Below are 21,302 nucleotides of genomic sequence, written 5' to 3'. Positions count from 1 at the left end.
GGCTTTGAGCCAGCATGGGGAAGACATTCTGACGTAATCGTGCCATTCCACTGACGTAATCGCCTCCCATCCATCCCCTAAGGCCTATGACCTCACCATCGATTCTGCAAAGAGGACTCTGGTGTGTGCGCCCAGCCAGGCGGATGAAACCTCTAACCAACTGTCAGAGGGACACAAACACACACATTACTTGGTATAGGTTGTTTGTGTAACTTGTCTCCAGCGATGACAGAAGAACTAGTAGTCCTCCTATGGGTTTTAACTAGCCTCCTGAGACCTAGCAATTTGGAAAATTACTTTGCAACCATACTAATCTTTGTATTTATTTATTTATTTACACACTCACACACACTGTCTGCCCAAACTGATTTTAGCCCAACCAGCTACATTTAACCACAAACAGGAACCCACAATGCACTGGTTGTTGGACAGAGTGGCTCTGTTTTCCTGCTGTAATTTAGACTAGCAGAGCTTGGGGCTAAACTTGACTCATGCAGACCAGGCAGGATACTCAACACACAAACACAGAGACGCCAATGCATGTGTGCACACAAACAAGTAGATCTGTGTGTAGTTATACCTGAACACTATGGTTACTCTACTCTGAGAGGATTTAAAATGCTCAGTTTAGGGCAGTATTATTCTGTCATGTATTTTGCTAAGCTTATCATAAGACAAACCGTCTCACCCACACTTTACCCTACTTACTCAGGTGTGAAGAAGGCTGGGCCATTAGTAGTATTAAACACTTTCACTCGCTAATGGGATTGGGGCCATTGACACCTTCACACTACGTCGTCTTTCAAAACAGCTCTTTCATTAGATGTTTTAATTGTGTTACTTTTATGTTGGTCGAAACATTAATATGAATAACGTACAAAACAAATGTAATTATCCTAATTAACCCATTCTAGATAGATGCCCCCCGAAAGGTTTACACAATGTGCTTCGCTATAGCTGCTGGTGGTGCGTCATTACGCACAGGTATACTTTCACACACCTGTGTGGCCTGTGTAGTGCCTGGCCAGATAAAACAGATACAAAAATACACCGTATACGTGATACAATATAATGGTACGAAACAAAACCTACCCTGTTATTTTTATCCATCTCTCTAACTTCCTCCTCTCTAACGCCTTGTCTTATCATGAGCCGGACAATCGTTGCGTTGTTTGTGCGGCACGCTTGAAAGAACGACAGCGGCTCAGGACTGTCTGGAGATAGTGACCGTTCCGAGTCCGCGAAAACATCGTCCGGTGGGTAGAACGAATCGTCCGACACAATACTCCTTGTATCCGGAAAGTCCTCAAAGTTGTCATATTCTTCAAAGTCGTCATCCTCTCCCTCGGACTCGCAGGATCCCAGGTAGTCATCATCCGAGAAGGACGGTGGTTCCTCGGCTATGGCCGGGTGGACCTGTGCGGCGGCTTTAGGACTCTGCTGAAGCGGTTTAACTCGAACAGAAGAGGAGCCTCCTCCATCCCTGTCGTCGGTGATCAGCACCATCTAACCCCCTAAGACAGTGTCCTCGGGGGGAAGGAACGCTGGTGGTGGGACGCCGGCGAGGACTTCACCAACATCAACGCCGAGAGTCCAACTTCTCAAAGTTGAAAAGTAATAGACAAATGGATGACTTGATAAAAAAACATGATTCGGTCAAACCAAGCGAGTTCCTGCCACACCGGGATATTCTACCCGGATATTCCAGCATCATGCGCTCCCCTAGAAAAGGACATGTAATGTTTCAAACCGTTGAGTCCTCTGTCCGGGTATCAACTCCGCGTAATATTAGGCTACACAGGGGTTATAATCCATTTTGCCCCAGTTTACGACGAGAACAGCAAAAACATCAACAGACGACACGTTTGGTCCGAGTTTCATACCTACTCCCCGTTAGCCTACTCTACCGAATTGAAACCAATACGTTATGTCCAAAGTATTCGTAGGCTAGAAAGGCAGAAGTTGTGAGAGTTAGGTTAAAAAGAGTTAAGCACAAAAGCACGAGTACGCCTCCACGCATCCATCTAGATCGTAGTGAAACTGCTGCTTGGATAAACTGCGTTCTGCTAATCCGATTTGCCTCCCGCTCGCCCTCTCTAATTTCTCTCGGTGTCTTTGTCTCTCGCTTTGTCCGATTGAAAATACTTTTCAGATGCCGTTCGACCTACATGAGACCAGCCCCGCAACCTTCTTATAACTGTTAAAATTCTTGCAAAAGGGCCATGTCCGAGGTCTGGTTTTCTATACCGCCCATACCCTTAACTGAACCAGTTTAATATTTGCAAGCTGTCACTCGCGTGGTCTGGTAGGCTACAACTAATTCATTAAGCAGTAACTCGCTGTTACGAAACTAGAGTTACTGTTTCGTGGAAATTGGAATCAGGTGCTGTCCCGATGTCTTTCTGTTGTGAGGAGAGAAAAGTACGGGAATTTCTTTGTCTCAGTTGATTCATGTAGTGATTGTCAGCTTTACAAAATCCTGAGTCAAGGCATCTGTTGTGATTTAGAATCAAACGAGGTTATGACATGTGTTTAGAGTCTTTGTATTTGCGTCTGCAAACTGTATTTAGATTTTAGATTTTAAATACAACATGAATTCAGGACAATAAATTGGCAGGATATAACAAATAGTTAATATTTCCGTTGCCTGATGCAGCTGTGATATGAATATGGAACGCTGGTACCTAGAAGGCCAGTGAGGGTGCCTCTATACTGTGTGTGTGTGTGTGTGTGTGTGTGTGTGTGTGTGTGTGTGTGTGTGTGTGTGTGTGTGTGTGTGTGTGTGTGTGTGTGTGTGTGTGTTTGACCCTAATCTGTTATTGGCACAGGCTCTCAGTCTGCAGTGTATCAGCACATAGGGCAGCTAATCTGATCCTACAGGAGAGGGAAGAGCTGTCCAGACAAGCACACTGCCCTCTCCCCCTCCCTCTCCCCCTCCCCCACCACACTAAGAGACACACAGGGTTGAAGCCAAGAACTGCTGGCTTTCCTAATGTGTCTTGTTTTTCCAAGATTGCCCCTAAAGGCCCGTGTAGTGTGGTATCTCCCAAATGGACACTCGGGGAAACAACTCTCTTCTCGTAGCCTATTCCTTTCCACCGCGCTATACTGCTGTGAGTTAGACTGTGAAATCATTATTATTAACTGTGACATGAACACATTCTTTACTCTGAAACTGTTCTCCTCTCTTCTCTTTACACTCATCTCAGGCCTCAGCTCCCTCCCTCTATCTCCTCTACTGGGTGCCTGTTTGTTTGTGAGTGTTCGCTAATTTCGGCGTGTGAATACCTGAGGGCAGCTCTTTGTACCAGGTGTGACCCAGCCTTGTCTTTACAGTACACCCCAGAGCTAGCATAGCTACCTGAGCTAATGACATTAGCTCAGGTAGGCTCAGAGCAGCCAGATAAATCCCAAGATAGACAATCAGAGAGAGGGAAGCCCTACAGGAGACCACCCCCCTTCTGGAACATTCCCTACCTGGGTTTGCCTGCCTTTGAATTGGTATTTCCATAAATCTGCGATTGCACTGAGTGAGATTATGTGCACTGGGACGCACAAATACTTCTAATAGGCATACGCATAGCACCATACAAATACATAACGATTCTAATAGAGCAAAGTATATGGAAGGATCCGGAATTCTGTGTTGCGTTATTATTTGATGGAACTCCTGAACACCTTCTGTAGGGGTTCCCAAAGAGCAAATCAGTGGACGTGAACAGAACAAACATCTTGCCCCAGACAGGACTGCCATTTTCGTTTTTTGGAGAGCTTGAGGCCTGGACTCCTGATGGTGTTCAAGCTTTTCCTCGGGAGAGATTCCTCATGGATTTACGTCCGTTCTGCATCTATGTGCTTCGAAGGCAAAACAACATGAGTTAGCCAACAGGGACCGGGACAAGTCAGAGCATGTGGTCCCCACAGGCATTCATTCACTCCTCTAACCACACCTCAGCCCCACACCTCAGCCCTACACCTCAGCCCCACGCTGCTCTATGGAAATACTAGGAGCTGCGAAGCTGTACACAAAGATCTCCTGTGAGCTGTTTCTCCACCACGCTGGCCTGTGTGTGCGCCGTGCGGTGGGTGGGTGGGAGGGTGGGTGTGGGATGTATGTGTGAGCCTGTGGTGTGTGTGCCTTTGTGCATGTGTGTGCCGTGTGTGTGTGGTGAAGGGGTGTTTGTGTGTGTGTGTGTGTGTGGGGGGGGGGGGGGTTGTATGTCAATGTGTATGTCTCTATAAAGGGTTTTCCCTTTTCCAGCAAAGCACTAATTCACTCAGTATTAATAGCTTGATTAGCAAGTTTCATAAGGGTGGCCCAATCAGCTAATCAGCCAGCATAGAGGACACATTTGTAAGGGCATTTGTATCTGTGTGTGTCTGTGTGTTGGTCAAAGCATGTACTTCAATTATACACATATTTTTTTTTTTTTTACATTTTTAGTCATTTTAGCAGACGCTCTTATCCAGAGTGACTTACAGTAATTACAGGGACATTCCCCCGAGGCAAGTAGGGTGAAGTGCCTTGCCCAAGGACACAACGTCATTTTGGCACGGCCGGGAATCGAACCAGCGACCTTCTGATTACTAGCCCGATTCTTTAACCGCTCAGCCACCTGACTCCCTGTTATATACATATACATATACATAAGTGATGATGAACAACTTTGAATCACTTACAATTTTACCTCATTTGCAAAGGTTGGCTGTTTGTAAATGACTTTTGAGTTGATTGAAAGAGCAAACACATAAATACAATTACATAAATAGAACCACTTTATTGAAGTTCATATTTCTGCCAACATCTCTGTGGGTGTGAGATCCAAAACAGGGAACACCAGAAGCCATCTTATCTCTTAGAAGTAGACTAATACAGTATATAGAATAATATAGTCAGGGATGGGTAGACAAGCCTTTTACCAATCATGCCAATGCTCAACCCCCCCCCCCCCCCACACCCACCCACACCCACCCACACCCACCCACCCTAACACACACACAAACACACACACATTTACAAGGCCACATTTCTTCCAAGTAAATCAGAAATCTATTTCTCTCCGACATGTGGAATGTGAAAGCTCTGCTCTGTCCTTCTGACCGTGCCAGGGAGACCCATGTAGCTGGAGGAGCTGGGAGGATCCGTCACGTCCACAGCCTCCAGACCCATGAGGTCAGCCGGTCTCACCATCCCTCCCTGGGGACCCCTAGAGGAGAGAGACCAGTCGCCCACCTGCGACTGTGGTGGTCTTTCACAGAGGGTTTCCCCAGAGGAACAAAATGACATGAGTCTCAGTGGAAGGTCTAGCTGAAGATATTGAGAATTCTTTGTTTTTCAATTGAAATGATTATGTTTTACAACAGTGTAGGTATAGTTATGTGTAAAAAAATATACAAATATTTCAGGTTCTGAGGCTGGGAATTCAGCTCTGTTTACGGTAAAGATCAAACCGTTTCCTAACTTTGATGGGCTTTCAATTGTCCAGCTGTGGTGTTCTCTCTGGCTCCTATCATCTCTCCTCCTTTCCAAGTCCGTTGAGGGGCTGTCTTCCTTCCTCTCCTTCATCACTTCACTCCCCACTTCTCTCTCTCTCTCTCTTTCTCTCTTTCTGGCTCTGTCCACTCCTCCTCTTTCTCCCCCTCTCTTTCTCACACCAGTCCTTCACCCTCGTCATCTCCCTAGAAGAGACTGTTTCGGAGCCAGGCGCAGATTACAGGCTCCAGTCTGTTTTGCAATCGTTCTGTCCAGAAACTCTGGCCTGACGCCTACAGTTGTGATACACAGATACTACAGAGAAACACAGTGGTCCAGAAAAGGCTGAAGAACTCCAAAATAATGTTAGCAAGCCCATTACCAGGAGACAAGAGAATGGTCAGAACAGCTTAAGGTTTGAGCTCATAAATGACTTAGCATTTCTGATGAGTAAAAAGAAGTCAAGGTGGGGCTCTGATTCTCTGCCTCACCCACCCCCCACCCCCTTACTGGCCCCCCAAGTACTGGCTATGAACCCCACATTTAACGGCCGAGTGGGGTGGGGTGTGTGTTGCAGCCCACGGTTGCCAAAACCAGCAGGAAACGTGAAATCCCCCTGATCTTGTTTCCTGTTACTGCTTTGTCTCCTGGCTCTTGACACCATCACCCAACCTGGCAACCGCATGTTAAAGGTACTGTGACTTATGTAACGTCATGAGACTATCTCCTGGTTTAGACAGAAAACACCAAGCAAGCCAGCTGAGAGTGCGTGCATATTTGTGTGTGTATGTGTGTGTGTGTGTGTGTGTGTGTGTGTGTGTGTGTGTGGGGGGGGTGTACAGTGATGCCAGGGCATGCACGCATCCAGGATTTAGAAGAGAGATTTCCTGTTTTTTGGCTTTAGTTCAGGTCTTGGCTGCCCTGTTTCTACTGCACAGCACGCAAGCCTCACCCCTGCTCTGGTACACTCAACCTATGAACAGACCTGGGACCAGTTCAGCCCCACACAAACCACAGCATTTACCAACAGCTTGACATGTAATACCTGACCCTGGGTCAATGTCCTGAATCCCAGTGATTTCTCTCATTAAGTGACACATTGCGCATTGATAGGACATGTTGTAGCATGTGCTTCAAGTATGTGGTTGTGTGTGATAAGGCGTATGCTAGCCTGGTGTGTGTGTTCATTCTAGGCATTTGTTCTGGGATATCTCTCTAACTAGGCTTATCGTTGCGTGTGTGTCTGCTGTGTTGCTTAGAGGACCAGGCCGATATGAACACTTGTCTTATCTGCGTTTCACAATGGCTGACAATATCTCTCATTCTCTCTGTTTCTCTCTCTTACTGATATAAACTGTATGACGAATAACCTCTCACCAGTTAAACTAAGATGACAAAGGTTTGCTAAGTGATTTCTAAGTCTGAGTTTGATATCTTTGAGCCATCACATAATACCTTACGGCATATCAAATGGCATTTATTTGGAGAGAAAACTAACTTATATAGTTATATAAACTAACTTACATAAACGCACACTGAATAGCTAAGTACGCAAACATATCAATATGCATTAGATAGGGGTGAAATACAACACAATGTCGTACTTTTGGGTGTCACGGCATTATTTATTTGTAGAAAAAGCAAGACTCTTTTCCAGGTCCCTGTCTTCAGACACATGGAACAGAAAATCACTTTACATGAGGCCACACAAAACACCTACCCAACAATGAATACATTCTTTATCAGCATTACTGACATGACTTAATGTATAAATAGGTGTCAAATATTTATTAACATTTCCCTTAACCATTACATTATATCCAATACATGATATGTATGATTACATATATCCATATGTTTATAAGTTGTTACCCAACCTCTACCTAATGCTTTCTTATTGACCTTATAAACCCATAACATGACTTTTACAACTCCTTTATAATTGCCAAATCTAATAAATATGACCATATATGGTTATTTATATATATATATATATATACATTATGTGGGAATTATGAAAAAATGATAACCCAAAATATTATCATATAGCTTATGAATTGTTATTGAATCAGTTGTGACAATATTTATACATTTATACATTTTTTATAGATTACTAACATTTACAAATGTTTACTAAATATGATGATGATACTCAATTATGATTAAACTATGAACTAATCCATTGTTAATGGTTTATTGTGTGTATTTATTATAAAGTGCTACAAAAATAAAAACATGTCATCTTGATTCGAGCCCCATGGCCTTGGGAAGTATTCACTGTAAGCTCTACTTGTAAGTCAGTCTGCCTTGACAATGTTTGATCCCTTCATCAAATCTCATACAATACCCCTAAAGAATTAGGCCATGGGAGGTGACAGTAAGAGATTCGTAATATAATTAGAGTGGTCTAACCCCACAGTGGTCAATTTATCCCCCTATACAGTATACTCTTTCTCTCTCACACACACAAACACGGACACACACAAACACACACACCTCTCTCCCAGCGAAGCCCACTCACTCTTCCTGGCTTTGAGGATATGTAACATGGACCATACGTGAATATCCTGTATGTCAACGTGAGGTACTAGATTGACCAGCATGATGATGGGTCAGCAGGCAGACAGGTATAGAGAGCAGTATCGGTTGGCACCCTCTGCTGGTAGTGCGGGAGGGTTAATTAATGGATGCACTTCGGAAAATGCCCCCCCCCCTCTTCATGCCGCCCTAGGCGGTTGCCTATGTCGCCTATAGGAAGGACCGGCCCTGATAGAGAGAAGGACAGAAAGGTAGACAGACAGGTATAGAGAGAAGGACAGACAGGTAGACAGACAGGTAGGGAGACAAGGACAGACAGGTAGACAGACAGGTATAGAGAGAAGGCCATAAAGGTAGACAGACAGGTAAGGAGAGGAGAACAGACACATAAAGAAAGAGGCTGGTGGAATACTTCACATAGAGATAATTAAGACAGATATTATTAAGGTAAATTAAGATCATTAAACCTACACTCCAACTAAAAGGAATTATCTGTTACAGGGAGCTGCTAGCTCAACTCTGTCCAGAGTCTAGTCCTTCTACCAGAGCCTGCACATTTATATTGTTGATATTATATTGGTTTATTTAAAGTTGTTAAAAAGGCCAAAAGCTTCATTGTTTTGAATGTGATGACTAACAGTGTAGAGGTAAACTGTCTCTAAACTGGTTCAAGAAGTTTGTGTCCAAGGGTGAAAGAATCAATCTGGAGTACTATGTCGCCCTCTACTGGTGGAGGAGAGGATAGTGTGTATAAAACTCAGGAGCACGAGAGAGATAAACAACAATGTAACACAGCATGACATAGTTAAGTTAATAGGGCCAGGTCCAAGTGCTCATCCCTGTCATGGCCAGTTCTGCATGTTGTTTTGTGCTGGTGTCAGTAGCATGTGAGCAAAGGAAGAACATGCTACCTCCACACAGTAGATAACTCACCTGAGCATCAATTGGCCTCAAGTAGGTATCAAATCCATTTGCTCTCAGCAAGGCACCGTGTTGTTATCTCACATATACCGTGTATATACTGTATATGTGCTATAATCAGAATCAGAATCAGAATGGGATTTATTCGCCATGAAAGTTTGCACAGACAAGGAATTTGCTTTGGCAGGAAGGTGCATACAATAAACATATACCTAAAATTTAAATATGTGGACTATCTATACTAAGGGTACATATATATATATATATATGCTGCTCCAGGGAGCTGCTAGCTCCACCCTGACCTCTGAGTCTAGTCCTTCTACCAGAGCTTGCAGATTTCTCTTGTTGATATTCAATGTGTTTCATTACCAGAGGCTTTATTGTTTTGAATGCAATGCTTGATAAACAGTGGACAGTTGTATAGTATCTCAACTGGGACAACAACGTTGCTGTACTATGTTGCCCTCTACTGGTGAAGGAGAGAACTGTATGTAGACTCTTCTGCTTCTCCTCCTTCCTCAGTGCAGCTATCCTGGCCTCCTCTTCCTCTTGTAGAAACTGGTGAAGCTTCTTAAACTCCTCCTTAATCTGCCCCTCTGTGTGCTGGGTCTGGATCTGGACACATGGAGGTTCATACAGAGACTTAGGTTACGGTAAAAAACAGTGTTATATTATTTTATTAATCAATATTTTTTACCTTAATGTGATTTGCTGTTTGATCACAGGTTTGTTTAACTATTTTAAAGACTTTCAGCTTCTCCTGTAAGGACTTCAGAGCAGGCTGGAGTTCCTCCTGGAATGAAACAAAACATTTCAGGAGTAAAAGTAGTTCATCCTCTCATTTAACCAGCTGGATCTGAGACGAAACTCAGTAGAAGGAATGAGAATCGAAGCAGAGAAACAATAAATCATTATGACATTTCAAATAATATAAAATATTCTAATATTAACAAAGACTATATTGCCAATAGTATGTGGAAACTGCTCAGTATATGGACAGCTCTGATTCCAACATCATGAAATTTGATATGGATTTGGCCTTCCCAGAAGAGTGGCAGCTGTCAGCTGCAATGGTGGAGCCAACTCCAGCTTAACGTCCATGGATTTAGAATGGGATGTCCATACAGGTGTGTCTACTACATACTTTTACTCATATTGTTTAAGCCTAAATAATAAATCTGTGTCTACTCTGTCATACCAACTCTATCATACCTTGTGATCCTGTGCAGCTTCATCTATGGGGCAGCAGTCGTGGGTTTTGTGTTTTCTAGATGTCTGACACACCACACACACTGGCTGTTTATCATCCAGACAGTAGAGCTTGAGTTTCTCACTGTGCAGACTGCAGAGCACCTCAGACCCTGCTGAAGCTCTCTGACGTCTCTCCTGTAACTCACACAGGTTCTTCAGAGCCAGGTTAGGGGGAAGTAAATCCTTTGATGATTTTCTTCTGCAAACTGGACAATCTCTTTCTTCCTTTACCTTCCAGTATTCCTGCAGACAGGCTTTACAGAAGCTGTGACTACATGACAGGAAGACAGGATCTTTAAAGATGTCACAGCACACAGAACAGGAGAGATCCTCCTCTGGGAGAGACGAGCTGGACGCCATTTTGTCACCCAATCACACCCTCCTGCGGTGGTCTGAAGTTTACTTACACTTTGCAGTCAAAGTGTTTAAAACTTACTCTGATTCAGTCAGCAGTGAGTTAAAGTCTCTGTAAATGACAGCATTTCCTCCTGTAGTTGTGTAAAGGCAGTATCTCTCTCTTCACAGTGTGAGTTATGATTTTAGTCCAGTTTTCTTTCAGATTTGTTCAGAATTTTCGACGATCGCCTGATCTGGGCTGCACAGTCTAAGCTTATTGAAGTCTAGCTTGAATTAACGTTGCCTGTTAGTGGAACGGAACGTTAGTGGAACGGCTTGAGGCTTAAGTCTAAGTTGACATTTACCCAAGTGAGACTTATTCGTGTAAGCGCGACTTGCGTTAGCGACGTTGATGGAACAACCCCCAGGTCCTGTTGGGATGTGTGGATAGACAGACAGACACAAACACACGTACACACACAGATACACTAATGCAAACACACACAGACAAAAACACTGGAATACTCAAGTACCGAATCCAATGAATCTTTATTGAACTGAACAGAAGAGAAAGGAGGACTTGTGTGACAGTCTGGTCTCTGAACAATCTAATCTCTGTTCATAAAATACAGAGGTGTGTGTTTTAGTGTGTGTATGTGTGTATGAGTACGTGTTTGTGTGTGTGTCAGCTAGATGAATTGCAGAAGGAATGTGGTTAATTTAACACCAGACGGAATGATGAACAGATGACCTGTCACCTAACATGAGTAAAAGCAGTTACCAGCTTCTGATCCAGGATCAGATCTCCAGCTCCTCCCAGTGATTAATACTGGACTGCAATGAGAGGAGGCTGGCCCTACACCAGTGGATACCAGCCAGCCTCTCCCTCCTGCTCCAGTCACGGAGGAGTCTAGAGCGAGCGGACAGACATACATACATTTTCCTCTCATTGTTGTTCCCTTTAAGTTGAACCTCACAGGTCACCAGACCAACACTTCACAACACACCACAGCAACCATTTCAGAAAGCATACAAAAATAATAATAAAAATGGTTGTCATGACAATGTGACCTCTAGGCAGACTTTTGACATAGTAAACTCTTTTTTTTATTTTTATAAATATGATTATAAACAGTATACAGTACATATGGTATATATTTAAAGTAATACATGATATAAAGACGACAGTTTGAAGTGTCCTGGGTCTTCGGTGGCACTAGTAGACAGACTCATCTGTACTCTGAGAGCTGTGCAGCTTTCACCACCTCAGTGCTGAGGTTATATCCTCCACCAGCCCCATGTCACTGGGAGGTTTCTATCAGACCCTCGTTCCATCTCTCCTCTGATTGGTCATGAGATACAACATCCAATCGCCAGATGAGTTACTTCTTCACTTCATTGGGTGTTAAATATACCACTCTCTCTTTTATTCGTTGATGGTCTACGGGTTGGGGATAGCCGTGTCCACTGATTTGCCGCTGCCTGATTCCGCCCCTTTTGCCTCATTGGTGGGATAGGTGGCCCTTGTAGTTTGTATGAGACACTTTCTCCCCCCCTCCTCAACTCCTTCTATGTCTCCCTCCTCTGTCTCTCACTATGTTATCTCTCTGCTCTCTCCACTACCTCTCACCCCTCTCCCTCATCTCTCTTTGTCCTTTCTGCCCCCTCTTCTCTCTCCCTCCCTCCTCTCTTCCCACACTCCTTCCTCTATTTGTCCTCTCACTCCACTCTCTCACTCATCTGTCCTTCCTCTCTCCTTCTCCTTTTCCTCCTTTTTCTATTTTCTCTCTTCTTTCTCCCCCTCTCTCCATCCTCTCCCCCTCTTATCTGTCCCTTCTCTCCCTCCCTCACTGGTAAGATCCTCAGAGAGTGCAGAATGCAGCGATTACCAATGTAAGGAAACACTCTCTCAATGAAGGTGTGTGTGAATGTGTGTAGGTGTGTGTTTCTATCAGAGTCAGAGAATGACAGCTTTCCTCTGTCATAGTCCAGCTGCAATCTGATCCTCTGAGGTTTCTGTCTCACTGTGAGAGCAGTTAACAGAGCTGATGAAGATCTTGCTTTATATTCACCATGGTAGAACCAGATCCCCCAGTCTCCACCCCATAAGACCCCCTTCCTCTGGACAGACTCTGCTACCACACCCAGGTACCAGACTGTACTGTCTCCAACCTCAACATCCCAGCTGTGTGTCCCTGAGTTAAAGCCCTCAGAGCCCAGGACCCATCCATAGTAATCAAACCTCTCTGGGTTTTCAGGAAGCTTCTGTCTCTCCTGACTGAGTCTGACACTGGTCAGATCCTCAGACAGGATGAGGTCTGGATGGGCAGTGTTGGGGTCCAGAATCACAGGAGCTGAGGAGAGAGATCAGGTTTGTGTTGATGCAGTGTTTGATGTTTACACCCTCACCCACCAGGAGTTGACACCATGACAAACCCACTAATGATTACCGTATTTTTCGGAAATAAAGCCACGGTTTGTACCCTGATTTTACAGGTTTCTTGTGGTTGTACGGCTTATATTTCGATGCGGCTTATGGCCCGGTTTTAGAACAAAAAAGTGGCTTTGTCCCAAGATCTCTACAGACTACAGATCTCTACAGCTAATTTAATGCTCAACACTTGAACGGAGGCTTATTAGAGGAATTATTTACTGTGTCGTGTCAGTTACACTATCAGGGCTTGGAAATAGTGACTGGCTTAAGTAGGTAAATGGCTAGTAGAACATAACATTTCACAATAATTTCAGTAAATCAAACAGCGGCAAGTCCCAGTGAAATGTTATATACAGCTAGCAAACTAACGTTAGCTAGCATCGCTAACGACATTGGCTAATTCAACTTCGGCAGGCTATCCTCAGGATTTGCAAGCTAGCTAAATTTATACTATATCTAAAATAATTTTGTAAACATAACAATGGATTTTGCCACTAAATGAGTGACTTGGCTTTATATCAGGACATCCACAATCGAAGTGTGTTACACATCGCCTATACTCGTGTATTGCTTGGTATTGTAGCGACAATGCTCTTGGTACCCAGAATGCCCCGCGGCAAGATGAAAAGCTACAAAGTTAAGGACATTAGCTTAGTTAGGTAAGCATTCTTCGGAGTTCTATTGTTGTGTTCGTTCTGTTTTGATATGTGTAGTTCTATGGTCTGTAGTTTAGATAATTTGAGTGTTCACCCTGATTGTGAATGTTGTCTAGTTAGATGGCTATCCAAGCTGTCCAATGTGAAAGTGTTCATGAGTAAATAAACAGTTGTGAGCATTATTCCTCGTCTTCAATTCTCAACGCTAGCCGGCGTTACAGTATCATTGCTCCCGTATCAAGTGCGGCCTGTATTCCAGTGCAGCTTATACTACGATTTACAAACACAAAGCTCCCATTCTGGTGGGATGTGGCTTAGAAAATGTGGCTTATTTTCCCTAAAATACGGTACTTAACTATCATGTACATGGATGTCATTGTTATTCTACATGCGTTGATCATGCTGTATTCAACATATCAGGCTGGTATTGGTGTGAGATGCAGTGTTTCCTCTATGTTGATTTTGATCTTTTTTTTAATGATCTAAATTTCTGCCGCCACAGTATCAGAAATAGGGCTGTACAAAAGGCTGTCTATCAGCAGTGATTGTTAGAGTGCATGTCGGAGAATAGCACGGACATGCGCTTCACACCGCAGTTGAGATTGCGTGTGTGAGTCCTTGAGAACTGTAAATCGTATAATTTATGTAGTCTGTTCAATCAAGCCTCTTATTGCATTAGTTTATACTTCTTGCAAATTTAAATTAAGGGGTTTGGACAGATCTGGCCCCACTGCTAAACACAATTCTAGAGGAAACACTGGAGATGTTCGAGCAATACAGTGCATTAAGTAACAATGGTCATGTTCAGTTTGTATGCTGCACTGTAGTGACATCTCTTGAAAAAGTGAAATCTCATGAACAGGTGCTCCTGCGCCACATACTCCCACTAAGGACCAACGGACTCCTAAATTATTATTATTTTTAACTCTGTAAGTTCAATGTCTGACCTATGCACTTATATGCAAAAATAACATATAGTATCCATGCTGCTATTCAGCACTTTGCACTTTCATTTAGTCATTTTAGTCATTTAGCAGACACTCTTATCCAGAGCGACTTACAGTAAGTACAGGGACATTCCCCCGAGGCAAGTAAGGTGAAGTGCCTTGCCCAAGGACACAACGTCATTTTGCACAGCCTGGAATCGAACCGGTAACCTTCTGATTACTTGCCCGCATCCCTAACTGCTCAGCCCCTTTACCCTGACTCACTTTACTTTTATATGTTGTTCTTATCGTATATATTGTTTTTAACTTGTTGATGTTTGTTTGCACTATTACGTCAAATGTTCAAATGTTGTATTACTTGCACATTTGGAGTATGGGGAAACACAATTTCGATCGTCTGTGTACCGTATTTTTTGGAAAATAAGCTGCATTTTTTATAAACCGCACCCCACCAGAATGGGAGCTTTGTGTTTGTAAATCTGAATATAAACGTATAAACGTAAAGCTGCAAGTATAAATGTTGTGTAACACACTTCGAAAACGAAAGTAAGTGCATAATGTATGTTTTCTATTGCCCGGGAATTAACTAATGTTTACCTTTAGACACGTGAGTTCTAAATATTTCCGACGGTCCCCAAAGCGTGAGTTAATTTTCCGAAACGGTAGACAGCTAGCTTTAGTTAGCTTCTGGGCTAAGTTAGCTAGCATAATACTCGTAGCAATGCTACTACCATGCTAGTGTTACTTGTTAGCCTTGTCGTTAGTAAATTTTAAAGCCATAATAAAGCGTTTGTGGCATACTTTTTGTCCATCGGAAAATATTCAGTTGGAATGTTCGAAATCGCATATGCAACGTTACGCTGTGAGACCTGCATTCGAACGATCACATATGTGCGACGCTACTCCGGGCTAAATAGCGTTCATGAAAAAAGTGTTTCTACAGTTGTTTTGTTATAAAAACTTTCTCTAAACCGCTTCTAAATATAAACTGCACTACCAAAATGTGAAATCGGGTTATAAACCGCGGTTTTATTTCAGAAAAATACGGTAATTACTTGTTGCATGGTCTGATTGACAATACAGTTCACTATAACTATAACTTTGACATAGATGGTCTATAGACAGATATGAGAATGATAAGATGGATCATGATCACTAATGCAGGATATTGTTAGTAGTACTACAGTTAGGTCCATAAATATTTGGACATTGACACAATTTTCATCATTTTGGCTCTGTATACCACCACAATGGATTTGAAATGAAACAATCAAGACGTGCTTTAAGTGCAGACTTTCAGCTTTAATTTCAGGGTATTTACATCCAAATCAAGTGAACGGTGTAGGAATTACAACCCATTTGATATGTGGCCCCCCCCTTTTTAAGGGACCAAAAGTAATTGGACAATTGGCTGCTCAGCTGTTCCATGGCCAGGTGTATGTTATTCCCTCATAAAGGGAGTTCGTTATTTCATTGACAAGGAGCAGATAAAAGGTCTAGAGTTCATTTCAAGTATGGTATTTGTGTTTGGAATCTGTTGCTGTCAACTCTCAATATGAAGTCCAAAGAGCTGTCACCATCAGTGAAGCAAGCCATCGTTAGGCTGAAAAATCAAAACAAACCTATCAGAGAGATAGCAAAAACATTAGGTGTGGCCAAATCAACTGTTTGGTACATTCTTAAAAAGAAAGAACGCACTGGTGAGCTCAGCAACACCAAAAGACCCGGAAGACCACGGAAAACAACTGTGGTGGATGACAGAAGAATTCTTTCCCTGGTGAAGAAAAACCCCTTCACAACAGTTGGCCAGATCAAGAACACTCTCCAGGAGGTAGGCGTATCTGTGTCAAAGTCAACAATTAAGAGAAGACTTCACCAGAGTAAATACAGAGGGTTCACCACAAGATGTAAACCATTGGTGAGTCTCAAAAACAGGAAGACCAGATTAGAGTTTGCCAAAAAACATCTAAAAGAGCCTGTACAGTTCTGGAACAACATCCTATGGACAGATGAGACCAAGATCAACTTGTACCAGAATGATGGGAAGAGAAGAGTATGGAGAAGGGAAGGAACTGCTCATGATCCAAAGCATACCACCTTATCAGTGAAGCATGGTGGAGGTAGTGTTATGGCGTGGGCATGTATGGCTGCCAATGGAACTGGTTCTCTTGTATTTATCGATGATGTGACTGCTGACAAAAGCAGTAGGATGAATTCTGAAGTGTTTCGGGCAATATTATCTGCTCAGATTCAGCCAAATGCTTCAGAACTCATAGGACGGCACTTCACAGTGCAGATGGACAATGACCCGAAGCATACTGCGAAAGCAACCAAAGAGTTTTTTAAGGCAAAGAAGTGGAATGTTCTGCAATGGCCAAGTCAATCACCTGACCTAAATCCAATTGAGCATGCATTTCACTTGCTAAAGACAAAACTGAAGGGAAAATGCCCCAAGAAAAAGCAGAAACTGAAGACAGTTGCAGTAGAGGCCTGGCAGAGCATCACCAGGGACGAAACCCAGCGTCTGGTGATGTCTATGGGTTCCAGACTTCAGGCTGTCATTGACTGCAAAGGATTTGCAACCAAGTATTAAAAGTGACAATTAGATTTATGATTATGTTAGTTTGTCCAATTATTTTTGGTCCCTTAACCCTCGTGCTGCCTTCGGGTCACATGACCCAAAGGTTCATAACGAACCATCGTTGTGTTTACCCAATTTTACCCAATACAAAAACAAATAAAAATTATTTTCTTTTAACCTTTGCAATGTGGGGGTCTGAGACAGCCCAACGATTAAAAGAAAATGCTTCACTTTGTTTTTGTATGTGGTAAAGTTGTCGCAATACGACGGTGGGTCACAATGACTGATGGGTCACAATGACCCGAAGATAACACAAGGGTTAAAAAGGGGGGGGGGGGGCACATATAAAATGTGTTGTAATTCCTACACCGTTCACCTGATTTGGATGTAAATACCCTGAAATTAAAGCTGAAAGTCTGCACTTAAAGCACATCTTGATTGTTTCATTTCAAATCCATTGTGGTGGTATACAGAGCCAAAATGATTAAAATTGTGTCAATGTCCAAATATTTATGGACCTAACTGTATATGGAATATTAATGAGTACATGATCAGAAACTCACTGCATGTAACAATGTTCTGCATCTTCTCCCAGACTCTGAAGGTCAGGTTGCCCACATGTTTGGCCACATCTATCAGTGCTCCTGAGACCAGCTGTGGATCCGGCAGAGTGGACTGGGCTCTGGAAGAACATTCTGGAGTCAGAGCTGCTGTGGGGTTGGGTTCAAAACCACAGAGGAGAGAGACAGGAGGCAGGTCACTTACCTTTTCACTGTGTCCTTGTAGTTCTGTGGAGATAATGAAGATGAAGTTAGACACTCATAAACACACCCAGCCAGCCATTCCATATGAACGTAGAGAGATCAGTCCTGACCTGCAGGAATGAGATGTCTTCAGCTCTCAGCTCCTCCTCTATGGCTCTGATTGTGTGTGAAAGTGTTGATATCTCTCTGCTCAGCCCCTCAATCTTCTCCTTCATCACCTGATTCTTCTGCTCCTCCTCCTTCCTCAGTGCAGCTATACTGGCCTCCTCTTCCCCTTGTAGAAACTGGTGAAGCTTCTTAAATTCCTCCTTAATCTGCCTCTCTGTGTGCTGTGTCTGGATCTGGAGACATGGGGATTCATACAGAGGTTTAGGTGACCAGGACCCTGTTGAGTTTACAGAATAAGCCAGGCTCATGTCAGTCAGACTAATTTCCAGTGCATTCGGTTCCATAAAACCAGCTCAACGCAGGTACTATGGTTGGTGGGTGGGTGAGTGAATGAAGCCATCTCAATTTAGTTGCTATGGTAACTTATGGTGCAAAATTAACCTGGTCCAGGGCAAGCTAACTGTGAGGCTTAGCACGTTTTGTTGCTTAACCAGATGGGAAAACAAAGATTCAACACAGACTTTCTGCCTGTTTTCTTTTGTTTTTTTTTACCACTATCTGTTCCATGTACATTTATAGAAAATCATCTTTGATAAATAAAACATTGAATCCATTCAACAATAATGAACAATGATTTTATAATGATACTAACCTTCATAGCCTACGTTAAACATATGGCTATATGGTAGTTTGTGATATCAACTGTTAAGGCAGATACATGCTACATCTCAATCTAAATGATCCCAGTATAATTATCATGGCTACATAATAGTTAACAGTTAGCCTGGCTCTGCCCTCCTACGTACTTCCGCTCAATTTTGATTTTGCTTCTGTACTAGGTCTGGGAATTCAGCACATAAGTCGGTTTTCTCAAATGAATTTTTTGTAGGGCCAATCAGTGAACAGAGGGAATGGCTGAGAACGATGACGTTGATGTTGTGTGCTAGTTTGAGTTGTAGTTCAGTAATGGCAGCGGAGAAAGATGCGAGCAAGTCAAAAAGTTGTGGATGAGGGAGCTGTCATAGTACACAGCTTAAAGGGAACATTCTTTCTGGAGAAGTCACGTGGCCGTGTGAATTGCTTTTTGCCGTGGTGGATCGATATCATCCATGTTCTACCTCTCGGGCTGCTTAAGAATAGGGTGCACCAGCAATTATCTTGACTTCTTGAATCTGACTTGAATTAGTCGGATTGCGTGAACTTGTTAGCTTAATTCAAGTCAGATTTGGGACTTTAATCATAGCTTTTTTCAGCGGCCTTTATGGAACAGGCCCCAGATTTTAAATGTTCAGTTTTAAATGTCAAAGCAGAGTTGTATTATTTTATTAGTCAACACTTTTACCTTAATATGATTTGTGGTTTGATCACAGGTCTGTTTAACTTCATTAAAGATCTTAAGCTTCTCCTGTAAGGACTTCAGAGCAGGCTGGAGTTCCTCCTGGAATGAAACATACCCGTTTTAAAGAAATGTTATTTAGTGACTTAGTTCTGACAAAATCCAGAAGAAGGAATTACATTCAAAGTTTCTACAGAATGAGGAAATAGGATACTTCACATACAATAAAACATATCTAAGGATTCTGATACTAACAACGTTTATTTTACATACATATTATATTTAAAAAACACATCATGTTATTACTATTCAAACCTTATGATTCTGTGCAGCTTCATCTATGGGTATACATCTGTGGTTGGAGTGTGGTTTCGACGTTTGACACACCACACACACTGGCTGTTTATCATCCAGACAGAAGAGCTTGAGTTTCTCACTGTGCAGACTGCAGAGCACCTCAGACCCTCGTCTCTCCTGTAAGAAGGACTCACACAGGTTCTTCAGGACCAGGTTACATGGTGGATCTGGATTGGAAGATCTTCTCCTACAGAGTGGGCATTCACATGATTCTCTCTGTTTCCAGTATTCCTGCAGGCAGTCTTTACAGAAGCTGTGGCTACATGACAGGAGGACAGGATCATTAAAGATGTCACAGCACATAGGACAGGAGAGATCCTCCTGTCGAGACGAGCTGGACGCCATTTTCTCACCCTCCTGCTGTAGTATGACGTTTACTTTCACTCCGATTCAGTCAGCAGTGAGTTAAAGTATCTGTAAATGACAGTATTTCCTCCTGTAGTTGTTTATAAGCAGTATCTCTCTCTTCTAAGTTTTTGTTGTGATTTAGTCCAATTTTCTCTAGAGTAGAACGGTGAATCTCAGAGTCTGTTGGTGAGCAGAGAAACACTGAACGCTGCTTCCTGTTTTGTGAGTCATAATGTGGGTGTGGCTTCAGGAAACCAGAAAGTAAACCGTATCCATGTCTGGTCCGTGTGTATTGTAGTAACCATAGACATATATACATGTATATATGTCTATGGTAGTAACTGCAGAGTATTCCATCAACGTTGCTAACGAAATCTGCGCTTACACGAAAAAGCCTCGCTGAGGTAAAGGTCAATTTAGACTTAAGCCTAAAGTCGTTCCACTAGTTCCGTTCCACTAACAATCAACGCTAATTCAAGCTAGACAAGTTTAGATTGTTTGCGCACATGGACAACAGAGGCAGACCAGGCGATCATCGAAAAGAAGAGTTATGTCGCAAAAAAGCCAACCCAGTCTCATCCCAACTCGTCAAATATTGACGCTCGGGCAGACCCCTTTGTCTTCGCTATCATACTATGGAACGCCGTTTGTGCCAAAACCCCAAATTTAACGTTCGTGTACGTCAATGTATGTCATCTGTACGCGGCCGTTTTTAACATCTGTACACGTTTAAAATTGGGTGCTACCACTTCATTTGTTTCTGAGGGGAAACCAGATGCACTGTCCCCACTCAACCAATCTTTATTGAATTAAGGTTAAGAAATAGGCTCATATAAATTGGCAGTGACATTATAAACAACTGTAGGCTATTTTGTAAGCTACTGAATACTTACTGAGAAAATAATTAAGCTTGTATACTATATCATATTCACATTTCAAAAAAGGTTTACATTTAAGATCGGAAACACAATTTCGATCGTCTGAGTACCTTATTTTTCTGAAAATAAGCCGCATTTTCTATAAACCGCACCCCACCAGAATGGGAGCTTTGTATTTGTAAATCTGAATATAAACGTATAAACGTAAAGCTGCAAGTATAAATGTTGTGTAACACACTTCGAAAACGAAAGTAAGTGCATAATGTATGTTTTCTATTGCCCGGGAATTAACTAATGTTTACCTTTAGACACGTGAGTTCTAAATATTTCCGACGGTCCCCAAAGCATAAGTTAATTTTCCGAAACGGTAGACA

At 42.7% G+C, this 21,302-nt stretch overlaps 2 protein-coding genes across 3 annotated transcripts in view; both read right to left on the bottom strand.

The window, feature by feature from the left end:
- Positions 1-2,237, bottom strand: part of ankrd33ba (ankyrin repeat domain 33ba) — a 12,968-nt gene extending 10,731 nt beyond the window's left edge. Inside the window, 1 exon segment of the mRNA XM_067251752.1 lies at positions 1,093-2,237. Within this exon segment, the coding sequence (XP_067107853.1) occupies positions 1,093-1,506 (414 nt within the window). The 5' untranslated portion in view covers positions 1,507-2,237.
- An 8,819-nt stretch (positions 2,238-11,056) lies between these two features.
- Positions 11,057-20,248, bottom strand: LOC136957702 (nuclear factor 7, ovary-like). Of its 2 annotated transcripts, none has more exons than XM_067251835.1 (6): positions 19,661-20,248; positions 19,352-19,447; positions 18,012-18,242; positions 17,903-17,925; positions 17,701-17,819; positions 11,057-12,873 (listed from the first exon to the last, which is right to left on the bottom strand). In XM_067251835.1, exons 1-6 carry the CDS (start codon positions 20,045-20,047, stop codon positions 12,239-12,241), a joined length of 1,491 nt encoding a protein of 496 aa, XP_067107936.1. In that variant the 5' UTR covers positions 20,048-20,248; the 3' UTR covers positions 11,057-12,238. The 2 variants fall into 2 exon arrangements, with proteins under 2 accessions (XP_067107936.1, XP_067107937.1); XM_067251836.1 differs by having other exon boundaries at positions 19,352-19,444.
- Positions 20,249-21,302: the final 1,054 nt, after the last annotated feature.

The sequence above is a fragment of the Osmerus mordax genome, chromosome 15, assembly GCF_038355195.1.
Source record: "Osmerus mordax isolate fOsmMor3 chromosome 15, fOsmMor3.pri, whole genome shotgun sequence".
Taxonomy (NCBI): Eukaryota; Metazoa; Chordata; class Actinopteri; order Osmeriformes; family Osmeridae; genus Osmerus; species Osmerus mordax.
Note: the sequence above shows the minus strand (reverse complement) of the source record. Positions and strands in the feature narration are given on the sequence as shown.